The 17,590-nt window shown below is 43.1% G+C and overlaps 1 protein-coding gene across 1 annotated transcript in view; it reads right to left on the bottom strand.

Moving 5' to 3' along the window:
• Positions 1–4,192: 4,192 nt before the first annotated feature.
• DMAC2L (distal membrane arm assembly component 2 like) overlaps positions 4,193–17,590 on the bottom strand; it is a 39,101-nt gene continuing 25,703 nt past the window's right edge. The window contains exons 4-5 of the mRNA XM_089664557.1: positions 7,945–8,116; positions 4,193–4,597 (exon numbers count right to left, since the gene is read on the bottom strand). Coding sequence (XP_089520683.1) covers positions 4,480–4,597; positions 7,945–8,116 — 290 coding nt within the window. The 3' untranslated portion in view covers positions 4,193–4,479. The remainder of the gene's footprint in view (positions 4,598–7,944; positions 8,117–17,590) is intronic.

The raw sequence follows: 17,590 nt of genomic DNA, 5'->3' as shown, positions 1-17,590 counted from the left end.
CAGTATATTTTACAAATAATTGCAGGTTGAAAAGAAAAAATCTCTAGCCCTCCTTATATCAAAGTCTTCATCAGAGACCCTCCCCTTACATCAGTGTCACCAGGCACCCCCTTACATCACGGTCTTCATCAAAGACCCCCCTTACGTCAGGGTCCCAAGCAGAGACCCCCCCTTACGTCAGGGTCTTCATCTCAGTCCCCCATTTTATCATGGTTCCCATCAGAAATGCCATCAAAGCATCCCATTACATCTGGCTCTGAAGTTGAAGAGGAGACTATGGGCAGCCTTTGCTGACCTTAATCCTCAACTGTACACATTACTGACCTGAGCCAGGTAAAATCTTGTTGGGGGACAGATGTAGCCTGTGGGCCATAGTTACGAGAGCCCTGATATAGTCCACAACACTGTTCATAGACATTCATTTTTTTTTTTGCTGTTGTCTTTGTTCCCTTTTGCTTATTAAGAAATTGGAAGTTTGACTTTCTGAACAAATCTCAGGAAGGTTTTTAGTGTCTTTTCGGTCTGGTCTGGGGTAGCACAATAAAAGCCGTTCTAGGACAGAAGGTATTCACAGGTCTCATTCCTCCATCACAAATCCCAAAAATAAGAGGATTATTCCTCTTTTCAGGACAGCGAGCAGAGCCGTGCAGCTCTTTGATTTACGTCCCATCAGCCATATGTGCAAATACAGCTTGTTATTATAAACTGCATAGCACTGCTTCAGGATTTTTGGGCATCATCAGTTCAGTGTATGAAAAGTCTGGTTTCTATGGAGGAGACCCAAATGAAACATTATAACAGTACAGGTTATGGGAAGAATTCCAGCACTTCTACTCTTCCTATTTATCAAGATTTTTTTTTTTTTTTTAAACCAGTACAGAGCCACAACTTGTAAAAAAAAAACAATATATACAGGAATATACTGTCTAATGCTGCTGGAAGTCATCTGGTATTTAGCTTGTGCCAGCGCGTACACCAATCAGCCATAACTATATGACCACCCACCTACTACTGAGTAGGTCCCCCTCTTGCTGCCAAAAAAGCTCTGACCTGTAGAGACATGGATGCCACTAGACCTCGGAAGGGAAGCTGTGATATCTGGCACTAAGCTGTCAACAGCAGTTCCTTTATGTACAGTAAGTTGCAAGGTAGGGTCTCCATGGATCAGAGTTGTTTTGCCAGCACATCCCACAGATGCTCGACTGAAGAATTTGGAGGTCAAGTCAAGTGAACACCTAAAACCATTCCTTAACCATTTTTGCAGTGTTGAAGGGCACATTATCAAGCTGAAAAAGGCCACTGCCATTAGGGAAAACTGTTTCCATGAAGGGGTGTAATTGGTCACCAACAATGTTTAGGTAGGTGATGCATGTCAAGTATCATCTACATGAATGGCAGGACCCAAGGTTTCCCAGCAGAACATTGCCCAAAGCATCACACTGCCTCCACAGGCTTGCCTTCTTCCCATACTGCATCCTGGAGCCATCTCTTCCCCAGGTAAGCGGCACACACCCAGCCATCCACATGATGTAAAAGAAAATGTCATTCTTCAGACCAGGCCACCTAGGCCAAGCTCAAGACCATCCAACCATCCACAGCTCATGGACTCCCCAGCAAGCTCTGGAGGAACCCAGAGCTAGTCTAACATGAAGGAGAAGTTTTAAAACATTATTAGTATCTTGATTGGGGGGTGGAAGGAGCTTTAAATGCTACTTACAAAAGAAATAACCAAATACTCACTGGTCCCACATCCTTAAACCTACCCTCCGCTGAACAGTTATGCTGACTGAATTATTATTACAGGTACTTACTTAGCACCATCAATTCAGCCGTGACACACACTCCTTATATCTGTGTGTATATACATTGTACATTCACATCAGTCCCTAACCCTCAAGGCTAATCTAAGGTCCCTAACTTTCATTCATACACATACTAGGAGCAATTAACCTACCAGCATGTCTTTGGAATGTGGGAGGAAGCTAGAGTACCCAGAGGAAACCCATGCAGGCACAGGGAGAGCATGCAAACTCCAGGCAGGTGGTGCCATGGTTGGGATTCGAACCAACGACCCTAGTACTGCCAGGTGGAAGTGCTAACCATTTAGCCACTGTGCTGCCACTGAATAATCATCTTTGTCTGCTATGGACACCTGGCCCCTTGCTGCACCCTGCGTTTCCACCAGTTGGCCTCTTCATCATTAATATGTCCTGTGGTGATGTTCTGGGTGGTGGAAGGAACCACAGAGCCAAGGCAGTGTGTCTAAAATCAAAGCAAAGATCAGTGCCAGGACAGGTAAGTACTAACCTTTTTCTTTGCAAAAACATTTTTAAAAATCAATCTTTCATAATTGCAATAGAGGCAGTATACTTTTAGAGTTATATATTTATTTTGGTTATTAAAACTGAACTCCAGGCACAAAAATTTAAATATATTCTGCAAAGCCACAAAGGATATAAACCTGCTTTGTGTGCATCAAAAGCCTTTGCAAATCCAAAAATTAACTAATAAAAAGTAGCAGTGACATAATCACTTTATTGTGCAGAAAGCAGACCTGTGGGAGGGACCCAGAAGGCCACACCCATTACAGCCTGTCTGCAAACAAGTACAGGAGGGGCATAGACCAGACCAGTCACCCTGCACAAGGAGAGAGAGCAGCAGTGACAGGTCTTTATTACAAGAAGCCCCTGCATGGAGGTGAAGTCTCACAATGAATTACTGCACAGATCTGGAAGAAATACATAAAGCACACCAAGATTCAAGTAAAATTTCAGCTCTAAAGTGTTACTAAACCCCAGACCCTGCATTCACTATATCCGCTCTCCCCGGACCCTGCATTCACTATATCCGCTCTCCCCGGACCCTGCATTCACTATATCCGCTCTCCCCGGACCCTGCATTCACTACATCCGCTCTCCCCGGACCCTGCATTCACTATATCTGGTCTCCCACAGTACACACAACATGGCTTTGTCTGCTATGGACACCTGGCCCCTTGCTGCACCCTGCGTTTCCACCAGTTGGCCTCTTCATCATTAATATGTCCTGTGGTGATGTTCTGGGTGGTGGAAGGAACCACAGAGCCAAGGCAGTGTGTCTAAAATCAAAGCAAAGATCAGTGCCAGGACAGGTAAGTACTAACCTTTTTCTTTGCAAAAACATTTTTAAAAATCAATCTTTCATAATTGCAATAGAGGCAGTATACTTTTAGAGTTATATATTTATTTTGGTTATTAAAACTGAACTCCAGGCACAAAAATTTAAATATATTCTGCAAAGCCACAAAGGATATAAACCTGCTTTGTGTGCATCAAAAGCCTTTGCAAATCCAAAAATTAACTAATAAAAAGTAGCAGTGACATAATCACTTTATTGTGCAGAAAGCAGACCTGTGGGAGGGACCCAGAAGGCCACACCCATTACAGCCTGTCTGCAAACAAGTACAGGAGGGGCATAGACCAGACCAGTCACCCTGCACAAGGAGAGAGAGCAGCAGTGACAGGTCTTTATTACAAGAAGCCCCTGCATGGAGGTGAAGTCTCACAATGAATTACTGCACAGATCTGGAAGAAATACATAAAGCACACCAAGATTCAAGTAAAATTTCAGCTCTAAAGTGTTACTAAACCCCAGACCCTGCATTCACTATATCCGCTCTCCCCGGACCCTGCATTCACTATATCCGCTCTCCCCGGACCCTGCATTCACTATATCCGCTCTCCCCGGACCCTGCATTCACTATATCCGCTCTCCCCAGACCCTGCATTCACTACATCCGCTCTCCCCGGACCCTGCATTCACTATATCTGGTCTCCCACAGTACACACAACATGGAAATGCAATTAAGTTAGTAAATATAAACTGCTAATAACCTTTTCTCTTCAGCAGTGAGAGCAGTCTTGTGACTTCTATCAGTGTCCAGCCAAGCACTGGTTAAAGCTTGTAGGAGGAGTTTTCTATCTGCTCTAGTAGGATGCAGAACCCCTAACCTCTGTCTGGACAGTGTTGATTGGCCCTGTGCTGATGACATGAACTCTCCCAAGAAAAAAAACTCTCTAACAATACACACCAAACTGAGCATGTGCAGAGTGTCTCCACAGGAGATAAGAGAGGGGGGCACCAGAAGAAGGGGAGGATCAGAGAAGACGGTATCAAACAGCATTTTTACACAATGCAGATGATTAGTTCCACAGTGAGTATAACAAGCATGTTTTATTGCATATACAGACTGATTTTACTGTTGTGGGTTTAGTAACACTTATAGCACATGCCCATCAGCGCAAGAAAACATGAGATTGATGTCAATTGTGGGGAAAAGAAAAAGCCCTTCTTGACCCAAGTCCCAATCACTCAGAAGGGATACACAGTGTACATACTTCCTTTGAAATGGCTGCAAGCGGAAGGAGTGAGCTGGGCTTCGTTGCTCCAGAATTCTGCTTATGGTCCGATGAACAGAACAGAGCAGGTACACCGACAAGGTCAATCCTCCAGATCCAATTCAACCTGTAATGAGGTGAGAGATTTCTGCAGAAGCTCCGGGATCATCTCCTTCTTCTTGATTCCTGGGAGATCGCACAAAAACAAATATTCCAAGTTCCTAGACATGAAGAGGGGACAAAATGAGAATTTATGAATGACAAGTTCTTGTCTTCCCTGTCAGTAGTGCAGATTCAGGGTCAGTTCCCATACATTCAAGCACAGTCTGGTTTTGCCATTCTATTCATTTGAACGGGCTGCAAAAGGCAGCGGACCATGGAAAAAGTCCAAACACACTGCACACTTCTGTACCGTGCAATCTGGTTTCCTCAAACGCGCGGTTTGGAATGCCACAAATAATTCATTGGCACCCATATGCAGATCACAAGGACAGCATGGAAAGCACACACAGAACACGCCTTTCTGCACTGTATTTTGGTGTGAACCAGTCATTATACAAATTGGAGCACAGAAGCCATATTAGTAGTGACCATACTAAAGCTGGCCATACACGGAGCAATTTCATCTGATTCATGACAAAACTCACTTGAGTGGGTGGCCCTATCAGCTGCCTCTAGCCTGATATATCCCACATGGAAGAAAAATATATTTGAAATGCTACAAATTGGGCGTTTTTTATATTTTACAAAATATATGAAAAATATTTTAATATATTCTGCAGATTTTTTTAACATATAAAAAGTAATTTTAACATATTTTTATATATATTTGTAAATGCATTCCAAAAATGTAGATTTGTATTTTTAAAGACATACAGTATATTTGAAATGTATTTTTAAAAATATTATTCATATATTTTGTAATAAAAACTCATTTGAACATGCAGTACATACAGTATATATATATATATATACACACGTATATATATACACACACACACACACACGTATATATATATATATATATATATATATATATATATATATATATATATACACACACACACACACACATATACATACACACATACAGTATATTTGAAATGTATTTTTAAAAATATCATTCATATATTTTGTAATAAAAACTCATTTGAACATGCAGTATACACACACACACACGCACGCGCGCACACACACGCACGCACGCACGCACGCACCTGGCTAATGTGTAAAATAAAGTCTACGGGCTTGGAAAAATACGTATGCAAATGGATAGAAAACTGCCTAAAAGAACGTATTCAGAGAGCAGTGGTTAATGATTCATTCTCTGAATGGTCTGGGGTCATCAGTGGTGTACCCCCAGGTTCAGTGTTGGGACCCTTACTTTTTAATATATTTAAAAACAATATATGGTCTAGGATTAACAATCCCATTCCAGTCTTTGCAGATGACACCAAGCTGTGCAGTGGAATAACGTCCTTACAGGATGTCTCCAATTTACAAGCCGACCTCAATGCTCTGTGTAATTGGGGGACTATGTGGCAAATGAGGTTTAATGTTGATAAATGTAAGGTTCTGCACTTGAGGGCTAAGAATATGCATGCATCATACATTCTAGGGGGGGTACAACTGGGGGAATCAATGGTGGAGAAGAATCTGGGGGTTCTGGTAGATCACAAGCTTAATAATGGCATGCAATGCCAAGCTGCGGGTTCTAAAGCGAGCAAAATCCTCTCTTGTATTAAAAGAGGTATAGACTCCAGAGAGAGATATCATTTCCCCCGGTACAAATCATTAGTAAGACCTCATTTGGAATATGCAGTTCAGTTTTGGGCACCAATTCACAAAAAGAACATTGGGGAACTGGAGAAAGTACAGAGAAGGGCAACCAAACTGATAAGAGGCATGGAGGAGATCAGCTATGAGGAAAGATTAGAGGAACTGAATGTATTCTCTACTGAGAAGAGGAGATTAAGGGGGGATATGATCTCCATGTATAATACATAAGGGGGGGGATATGATCTCCATGTATAATACATAAGGGGGGGGATATGATCACCATGTATAATACATAAGGGGGGATATGATCTCCATGTATAATACATAAGGGGGGATATGATCTCCATGTATAATACATAAGGGGGGATATGATCTCCATGTATAATACATAAGGGGGGATATGTTCTCCATGTATAATACATAAGGGGGGGAATATGATCTCCATGTATAATACATAAGGGGGGGATATTATCTCCATGTATAATACATAAGGGGGGATATGTTCTCCATGTATAATACATAAGGGGGGGGAATATGATCTCCATGTATAATACATAAGGGGGGGATATTATCTCCATGTATAATACATAAGGGGGATATTTTCTCCATATAATACATAAGGGGGGGTATGGTCACCATCTATAATACATAAGGGGGGATATTGTCTCCATATAATACATAAGGGGGGGATGTGATCTCCATGTATAATACATAAGGGGGGATATGATCTCCATGTATAATACATAAGGGGGGTATGATCTCCATGTATAATACATAAGGGGGGGGGGTATGATCTCCATGTATAATACATAAGGGGGGATATGATCTCCATGTATAATATATAAGGGGGGATATGATCTCCATGTATAATACATAAGGGGGGGATATGATCTCCATGTATAATACATAAGGGGGGATGTGATCTCCATGTATAATACATAAGGGGGGATATGATCTCCATGTATAATATATAAGGGGGGATATGATCTCCATGTATAATACATAAGGGGGGGATATGATCTCCATGTATAATACATAAGGGGGATATGATCTCCATGTATAAATACATCAGTGGTTCATATAGTGAACTCGGTGTAGAGCTATTCACCCTGAGGTCATCACAGAGGACAAGGGGGCACTTTTTACATCTGGAGGAAAAGAAATGTAATCTCCAATCATGGAAAGGTTTCCTCACAGTGAGAGCTGTGAAAATGTGGAATAGACTCTCTCATGAGTTGGTTGTGGCCAGCTCAGTGGATTGCTTCAAAAAGTCCTGGATTGTTTCTTGGATACACAGAATATAACTGGATACTAACATTTATAGGTAAAGTTGATCCAGGGAATATCCGATTGCCTCTCGGGGGATCAGGAAGGAATTTTTATCCCAGCAGGAGCAAATTGGATCATGCTTTGCTGTTTTTTTTTATTTGCCTTCCTCTGGATCAACTGTGGGTATAGGATTATACCTTTTTTATTTTTTTTTTTAATGGTTGAACAGATGGACTTTTGTCTTTTTTTCACCCAGACTAACTATGTAACTATATAGCATAAATGGCTACACAAGATAAGCAAATCCACACCTGTTGGTGCTTCATAAATAGAGAATATTATAAAGGGGTGCCAAGATTGACAAAAAAACAAAACATCCCCTGAATGACTTTAGCAATATATAACTTTGCTCCACGTTGAAATGTGAAGATTGTGGGAAAGGCTGGAGAGAATTATTATAACGTAAAGCCAATCTGAAATGAGGAATCAAAATCAGTAGACTAGGTTTCCGTTGACCCACCTCAAGGAGTGCAGAGATAGGACTCCTTTATCCGTCACATTCCCGCAGCTGATGATTTCCAGTCTTCTGAGACTCTTCTGAAGGTTGACTGTTTGGCTGATTCTGTCCAGACATGTGTCCTCAATATATACACATTGACGCAGTTTCAGCTCCTCCAGGTGCTCCAGTCCATCTTAAATATTACAATGTCATTAGAACCCATCAGAAACCCACTATAGGGCATCCCCATATAGCAGGTAAATAAACATATGTAAACATGGGTGACAACGCTTTTCAGAGACTGTGATGCTGCAGACTGTCCATTCTCCTCCCCTTGGCCGCTCTTTGCATTTCAAGTGAACATCAACACTCTGACAACATCCACCCTGCATAAGAAGCCCAAAAAACAGCGGCTCACCTCTGGCTGCATTAGGTTTTGGATGCTTTTCAGAAGAAAAAAGGTAAAGCATACTTAAACCCCCCAAAACTTTTTTTTTATATATTTTAGCTTACCAGTTATTAGATGTGGTGGCTGCGTTAGTTATCTTTTTTCAAGCTTTGGTTTTACCTGGTGATCTTGCCAGTAACATTTCCTGTCCTAGAGTGACAACACTCACTCATTGCACTGTATCTATTGAGGAGCAGCGATATCGCCCTAAACTACTCTCCTGGTTTGGACTACAAATGGCTCCCACGCTCCTCATCTCGATAGGGAGAAGAGATTTTTTAGTTTTCATAAGAGAAATGGCAAAACAGAGAATACTGAGATTTTAGTTCAGTACATAGGGCAGGCTTTCTGAACTTTTTCAACAAATATGAACCCTTGAAATAACTTTACAGTCTCAGGGAACAATATCTACAACTCCTGATACATTGGTGTGGTGGTCAGTGGGAAGAATGTTCCTTACACTTCTGGTCATTGGGAAGAATTACCCTCTTACTGATAGCTAAAAAGATCATTGGTGTCAGTGGGAACTTATCTGAGATGCAGAAATTGCTCATCGCTTAAGGAACCTCCAACAACCTCTGGAGAAACCCGCGAGTTCCATGGAACCTTCGTTGAGAAACCCCAACATAGAAAATTACAAGGACACTGGAATTGTTGCATGTATACTGCATTTCTGTACTTAAAAGGAACTACTGCAGCCACCACACATAAGGATTGCTAGGCTACACTAATTTTATATTATATATATATATATACATACACAGTGGGCAAAAAAGTATTTATTCAGCCACCAATTGTGCAAGTTCTCCCACTTACAAAGATGAGAGAGGCCTGTAATTGGCATCATAGGTAGACCTCAACTATGAGAGACAAAATGAGAAAACAAATCCAGACAATCACATTGGCTGATTTGGAAAGAATTTATTTGCAAATTATGGTGGAAAATAAGTATTTGGTCAATATCAAAAGTTCATCTCAATACTTTGTTATATATTCTTTGTTGGCAATGACAGAGGTCAAACGTTTCCTGTAAGTCTTCACAAGGTTGGCACACACGGTTGCTGGTATGTTGGTCCATCCTCCATGCAGATCTCCTCTAGAGCAGTGATGTTTTGGGGCTGTCGCTGGGCAACAGGGACTTTCAACTCCCTCCAAAGGTTTTCTATGGGGTTGAGATCTGGAGACTGGCTAGGCCACTCCAGTGTGATGGATTTGGTAAAATGCCTATTCTGTTTTCTGTTTAAAATATACATTTTATACATATTTACTTTTATACTTTTTTATATTTCTAAATATATGTGTTGTGAGTATATATATATATATATATATTTTGTCTGCTGGGCTTTGCAGTCCTCCTTAACTTGTTTTGCTCAGAGCGATGCTCTCAACCCCTCCCTTCGCACTGAGATGATTTCACTTAGACTTTGGGAATGTGAAGGGGAGTGAACAGAGATAACGGGATGAGAAGCAAGCATCAAGTTTCTACATTTCTCCTATATTTCAACCAAGCAAAATGTGCCTTTCAGAATGTGACTGTATATACGTAATAGTGACGTATACTCTATTGTTCTCTATGTATAAAAGGTTAAGCACCGCCCTGCAATAAACAGAGATGAGATGATGTGAAAGTGGTTGTACTGGACAGTTGTCAGTGTAATTATTTTCCGGCGTGCACGCAATCCATATCTCAAAATTAGGAACAGCAGCAGAAATCCTACCCTGAGCCCGATTGTGGTTCTCCCAACCTTTTTAGCTGGCTGCCCAATGAGGGACCCCAGGTTCTGATCGATGGAAGGCCGCGTGAGGGACTGAGCGGCTGGCTGAGACAGACCAAAAGGGATTTGCGCACCACTGAGAGTACGGTAGGTACTTTTTATACTTACCACTGTACGATTTGTTTCTGTCCAGCCTTGGCGCCAGTTTTGTCGGCTTCCAGAGGTCATCAAGAGCGGCAGGTAATTTTTATTTCTCGCCTGGGGCTGTTTAACGAACCTGCCATTGGATCTCTGCTGACTGTGTATTTGTTCAATGTCTGTCGTCCTGTGCGACTGTGATAACTCAGTAGACTGATAGATAAGTTGCAATGAGTGTCCTGACCAGGTGAGCTGTTGGCCCCTGGAAGACGGAACCTTGCAATATGTTGCAATGAGATTTCTGACCAGGTGAGCTGTTGGCCCCTGGAAGACGGAACCTTGCAACAAGCGTCTACGGACGGTGACTCGGGGTTGACGGTGTGAGACCCCTGAGGGTTTAGTTCAGCTGCTGAGGCTTCACAGAGCGAGGGGCGGCAGGTGTAATGTCCTGTTCTGAGTGTATTTGTGAATCACTTATTGTTCTGAGATAAGACAGAAAGCAGCGGAATAGGGATATCAATCTAATAGTTGCCCGCGCTGCCTCTGAAGCAGCGGAATAGGGATATTAATTTAATAGTTGCCCTCGCTGCCTCTGAAACCGTTAGCTGAGACTACGGTGAAAGAACAGAACAGAGTGAGAAGTTGCGTGACCCAGAGAGAGGGGGGAAGATGGGTCAGAAGACAGTCAAGCCACAGAAAGGATTATTAGTATGTGATAGTGTAAAGAGGAGAGAAGGAAGTGAAGCAGTTTAAAAGTTATCTAAAGTAGCGAAAGTTTGTAAGCTGAAGGTCAGAGGACTGGCATAAATCATTGTAGGAACAGAGAGGAATGTTATGTGATGAAGGTTTGCTGAACGTGACAGAAGTTTGGAACAGAACTGGAAAAGTGTTGCATAAAGAAGGATAGTTGGAAGAAATTCAAGAAAATGGCAATTGTATAATGTATTTGTATCACAAAATTGTAAATGGAAGTGTGTGCTAAAATCACCGCCCTATGTTGGAATGTGGGGTGGAAGAGGGGAGGGACAGCCCTGCCCTTCATCTAACGCCCACTTTATGCCCACCACCCCAGCCCTGCCCAGTGCACTTCCTGCTAGCAGCCATCTTGCTATACCTGTGTTGTCACTTCCTGCCCTGCCCAGTACACTTCCTGCTAGCAGCCATCTTGCTACATCTGTATGGTCATTTCCTGTCCAGCCCAGTGCACTTCTGCCTGGCAGCCATCTTGGTACACCCGGAAGGCCTAAATAAGGCATATACCCAGTTCTCCCTGTTCTAAACCAGGATGCTTCCTACCACACTCCCGTTTTCCCCAATATGGAAGCATCACCTTCACAAGCCGGATACATGAATGACAATGTATTCGAGCTGAATGATCAACAACCGCAAGCAGGAAGGATGCCAATAGGTATGACTCCCAAACCTATGTCAGATGTCCAATTGAATGACGATGCATCTGAATGGAGTGATCAACAGCTGCAAGCGACAAGGGCGCCAATGGATTTGACTCCCAAACCCACGCACAGTGGAGTACAACCTAAACAGGAACAGTACACAAGACAACCCCGACATTCAAGATTACCGGAAGGGGCACCGGTAGTGTATGTCGCTTTTACCCCATCACAAGCAGCGGCCTTAGTGACGAGTCTGACTGACCCAGAGAAACAGCCAATGCCCTTTTATCGCAGGGTAGTGCAGATACAAGAAACTTACTCAGCTGCTTGGAAAGACCTGCTCAGTCTATGCCAAATTAAAGCAGGACATGTTTTCTGGCCAGTTATGCAGACGGCCTTCAATGATGCCTGCCTGACAAGTGTTATTTCCTATTCTTCAGGCGTGTAGTTTTGTGCCCAGCTCCATGACTGGGCAAAGGAGAAATTGGCGGATCAGACTACCACGATTCAAGACATCACCCAAGATAAAGGGGAGTCTGTGGAGAAGTATTATGCCAGACTCATACAGGCCTTTGATGATCTGGGCTTCTCTCAATATGAAAAGGCACACACACACATGCTCTCAACTGCTTTTGTCTCATGGCTCAAAGAGGATATTAGGAAAGGTCTGATGGTGGCCTGCCCTGAATACTGCTCTATGAAGATGTCTGACTTACTGTTGGCGGCCAGAGGCATAGAAAAAAAAAAAAACCAGCGCCCCTCATGGTGGTCAATGATGAAGATCCCACCTACACTCGTCCACCACCATTGCCAAATATCAGGGAAAGGATCACCTGTTATAACTGTGGGAAATGGGGACACTTTAGAAGAGAATGCAGAGCCCCAAGATATCCCAGACAAGACAAGGACCCCCGAGAAGGGCAGTGTGAATATCAACCACCACGCCCCAACTCTCGTTAGGAAATGGGCAAACCCGTGTCACTCCTTATGGCAGTATTTTCAAACAAGACTGGGGGACCGTGTAGCTGTAATCCAGGATATTCCTCAACTTAAAGCAGCTAAACAACTGCATGCCTTTCTTGGACTCATATCCTACTGCAGGACATGAATCCCTGATGCTCTCAAGTCTGTGCCATTTACTTTGTCAAGTGAGGCCCTGGATAATTTTATTCTGCTGAAGCAAGCAATATCCACCGCTCCTGCCTTGGGACTTCCAGATTATGAGAAACCTTTCAAACTGTGTCAGAAAAGCAAGGCCACGCCACGAAGGTCCTAGCTCAAGTACATGGAGGGCAAACCAGACCCATTGGGTACTATTCTTGCCATTTGGACCCCGTAGCTAGGGGTGGTCCTTCATGTCTAAAGAGCCATCTTCGCTGCTCAAGCACTGTTGGACAAAACTTCAGATCTCGTTTTAGCACACCTCCTGCTTCTTCTGGCACCGTATGACATTGCTGCCATCCTGAATCAAGTACAACCCCGACACCAGTCCACGGCCAGACATCTACGGTTGCAAATCTTCCTCCTCATTCCTGACAATGTGACCCTCCAAAGGTGTCTCACCCTCAACCCAGCCACCCTTCTTCCATTTTTCTAGGGGGGAGAAGAAGGCGAAGAAGGAGACCCCTGCACTACTCTACATGACTGCCTTGAAATGATGCGCATGGAAACCACACATCTCCCTACAGTGAGTGAAATTCCTCTGGAAAACCTTGATTACACACTTTTTGTGGATGGCTCCATATATGCAGATGAAAGAGGAAAGTACCACACAGGTTATGCTGTGACCTCGGAATTTGAAATTCTACAAGCAGGGGCATTATCACCAACTTTCTCTGCCCAGGAAGCAGAGCTTCAAGCCCTCACTACAGCGTGTAAGATGGCAGAAGGTAAAAGAGCTAATATTTACACAGACTCAAGGTACGCCTTTGGAGTAGCTTATGACTTCGGTATCATCTGGAAAGCCAGAGACTGGAACACTGGTAAAACACGGCCCAGCCATCAAGGATTTAAAGGATGCACTGCTCCTGCCTGACCAAGTGGCTGTCTTGAAGGTTAAAGCACATGGTAAACTGAATTCTCAAGAGGCCAGAGGGAACCACTTGGCGGATATAGCTGCCAAAGAAGCAGCGAAAAACCAACGAAAAACGTCCGAGGTGGCTGAAGAGGAGAGTGAGACCTCAGTACAGATACTTTTGGCAGTGCATGTGCCATCTGACAAGCAATACCTGATTTTTATGTAAATGGCCGCTTATACAGAAGAAAGGCTGGAATGGATTGATAAAGGAGCAGACTACGATGGAGAATTGTATTCGATGAAAGGAAAACTTGTTTACCAAAACATATGTATCCAGCAATTGTGCATGGACATGCACATCTCTCTAAGAACTTAATGAACTCACTGATCAGCAAGTATTACTGGGCTCCAGGGATAACCACCTTAACCAGAAATTACTGAGCCTCGTGTGTAGTATGTGCAAAATGCAACCCGGGGAGGACGGAAAAGACACCGCAGAAACATCTGGCAAAACGTCTCTATCCATTCCAGAGGATACAGATTGATCATATACAGATGCCAAAAAGTGGCCGATACGAATATGCTCTAGTGGTGGTGGACATGTTCTCTGGTGGGCCGGAAGCCTATGCTGTTACAAACATGACAGCCAAGACCATGGCTAAGAAATTACTGAGTGAGGTAGTCTGTAGATTTGGGGTCCCAGAGGTGATAGTGATCAGGGTCCAGCCTTCACAGCAACCCTTACAAAAGAGATTTGGACAGCACTGGGGGTTGAGTTGGCCTTACACACCCCCTATCACCCTCAAAGCAGTGGGAAGGTAGAAAGGATGAATGGGACTCTAAAAAACAGGATGCTAAAAATGGCCCAAGAGACTGGCATGAGTTGGCCAGACAGTTTGCCCATTGCTCTGTTTAGTGTCAGACACACCCCCCGGGGGAAACATGCCCTGTCCCCTTAAGAAATTTTGTTTAGCTCAGCCCCCCAGACTTGGCTGTTACTTTCCGCAACAGTTGCAATTACAATCTGATGTGTTAACGGATTATGTGACTGTATTATCACGTGAATTAACCCATATCTATGTCCAAGTGTTTTCTCCATTCCAGATTCTGAGTCAGATACAGGAACTCACAGCCTATTACCCGGAGATTGGGTATTAGTAAAGACATTTATGAGGAAACATTCCCTTGAGCCAAGATATAATGGTCCATTCCAAGTTCTGCTGACCACAGCCACTTCTGTCAAGGTGGCCGGGAAGAACACTTGGATACACGCCTCCCACTGCAAGAATGTCCAACCCCTGAGGAAAAGGAGTCATCTACACCATGACAACTATGTTGTATATCCTTTTTCTTATAAGTCTGACAGAGGCTCAACAGGTGGCTATCACCGAAATAGGCGACACCACTATATTTTGGTACAACTCATCCAACACTCATGTAGTTATTTTTACCTTTGATTTCTGTAGTATAGATCCCATGTGGTGCTATGACCATAATCTATATGATCTTAATACAATGAGCATGTTCCGATAGTAGTGACCAGGTATACATATGTGTCATGGATGATTACTGGGGACCAAAAGATTAGAATAAGATTGGAAGGGATTTGGACTGGTGAGTATGCCCTTGCAAAGGTCATTATGCCTCTCCACATCCTAGCAGAGAATACCCCTGACCCAACGCCTGGCCGTAGGAGGAAGCGAAAAGCTCCTTCTGGTAGTTTTGACCCACAAGTGTATATAGATGCCATTGGAGTCCCAAGGGGGGTGCCTAATAAATTCAAAGCAAGAGACCAAGTAAAAGCAGGCTTCGAATTTTTGATCCCCATAATAACTGTTAATAAAAATGTAGATTGGATAGATTACATATACTACAACCAACAGAGGTTTGTGAATTACACCAGAGATGCCCTCCAAGGAATCGTTGACCAGTTAGCCCCTACATCCTACATGACATTCCAGAATAGGATGGCTCTGGACATGATTTTAGCAGAAAAAGGAGGTGTTTGTAAAATGATAGAAGGAACTGGAACATGTTGTACATATATTCCTGACAATACTGGCCCGAATGGTAAGGTTACTCTGGCTATAAAAAAATTAGAAGATCTGTCAGTGGAGCTGAAGAAGAACTCAGGTATCTCAGACCTGTGGGATCAATATTTTAGCTGGATGAGTGGGTGGCAAAAAGTGCTCGCCCAAATAGGTGTAATGGTACTAATAATTCTAGTTCTTTTAGCTCTGATTGTATGTTGTATTCTATCATTTGTAAAGAAGTTAATAAGCAAGGTTGTAGACAACAGCACACCTACATTTCTCCATCAAGAAGAGGAGGACCCTTTTGTGATGGAAGAGGATAAACCTTTCACTCCTCTACAGTCCCTCCCCACCAACAGCAATCTCACAATTTTGTAGGGATAGCATCTGACTTCCTTATGTACAAAGTCTGTGGCAAGGGGGGTGATGAAATAGTCATCACCCGTCTAACGTACAGCATAAAAGAGTTCCAAGGTACATAAGGACAGATGAGCTAGGCTTTATAGGGACAGAGTAAAATAGTCATTTTAAGGGGGGACTGTGATGGATTTGGTAAAATGCCTATTCTGTTTTCTGTTTAAAATATACATTTTATACATATTTACTTTTATACTTTTTTATATTTCTAAATATATGTGTTGTGAGTATATATATATATATATATATATATATATATATATATTTGTCTGCTGGGCTTTGCAGTCCTCCTTAACTTGTTTTGCTCAGAGCGATGCTCTCAACCCCTCCCTTCGCACTGAGATGATTTCACTTAGACTTTGGGAATGTGAAGGGGAGTGAACAGAGATAACGGGTTGAGAAGCAAGCATCAAGTTTCTACATTTCTCCTATATTTCAACCAAGCAAAATGTGCCTTTCAGAATGTGACTGTATATACGTAATAGTGACGTATACTCTATTGTTCTCTATGTATAAAAGGTTAAGCACCGCCCTGCAATAAACAGAGATGAGATGATGTGAAAGTGGTTGTACTGGACAATTGTCCGTGTAATTATTTTCCGGCGTGCACGCAATCCATATCTCAAAATTAGGAACAGCAGCAGAAATCCTACCCTGAGCCCGATTGTGGTTCTCCCAACCTTTTTACCAGGACCTTGAAATGCGTCTTACGAAGCCACTCCTTCGTTGCCCGGGTGGTATGTTTGGGATCATTGTCATGTTGGAAGAACCAGCCACGTTTCATCTTCAATGCCCTTGCTGATGGAAGGAGGTTTGCACTCAAAATCTCACGATACATGGCCCCATTCATTCTGTCCTGTACATGGATCAGTCGTCCTGGTCCCTTTGCAGAGAAACAGCCCCAAAGCACGATGTTGCCACCCCCATGCTTCACAGTAGGTATGGTGTTCTTTGGATGCAACTCAGCATTCTCTCTCCTCCAAACACGACAAGTTGTGTTTCTACCAAACAGTTCTATTTTGGTTTGATCTGACCATATGACATTCTCCCAATCCTCTTCTGGATCATCCAAATGCTCTCTAGCAAACTTCAGACGGGCCCCGGACATGTACTGGCTTAAGCAGGGGGACACGTCTGGCACTGCAGAGTCCCTGGCGGCGTAGTGTGTTACTGATGGTAGCCTTTATAACGTTGGTCCCAGCTCTCTGCAGGTCATTCACTAGGTCCCCCCGTGTGGTCCTGGGATTTTTGCTCACCGTTCTTGTGATCATTTTGACCCTAACGGGTGAGATCTTGCGTGGAGCCCCAGATCGAGGGAGATTATCAGTGGTCTTGTATGTCTTCCATTTTCTAATTATTGCTCCCACAGTTGATTTGTTCACACCAAGCTGCTTGCCTATTGCAGATTCAGTCTTCCCAGCCTGGTGCAGGTCTACAATTTTGTTTCTGGTGTCCTTCGACAGCTCTTTGGTCTTCACCATAGTGGAGTTTGGAGTGTGACTGTT

Source organism: Staurois parvus, unplaced genomic scaffold (assembly GCF_062004578.1).
Source record: "Staurois parvus isolate SC_StPar_1 unplaced genomic scaffold, SC_StPar_1.0 ptg001944l, whole genome shotgun sequence".
Taxonomy (NCBI): Eukaryota; Metazoa; Chordata; class Amphibia; order Anura; family Ranidae; genus Staurois; species Staurois parvus.
This window is presented reverse-complemented; position numbering and strand designations above follow the sequence as displayed.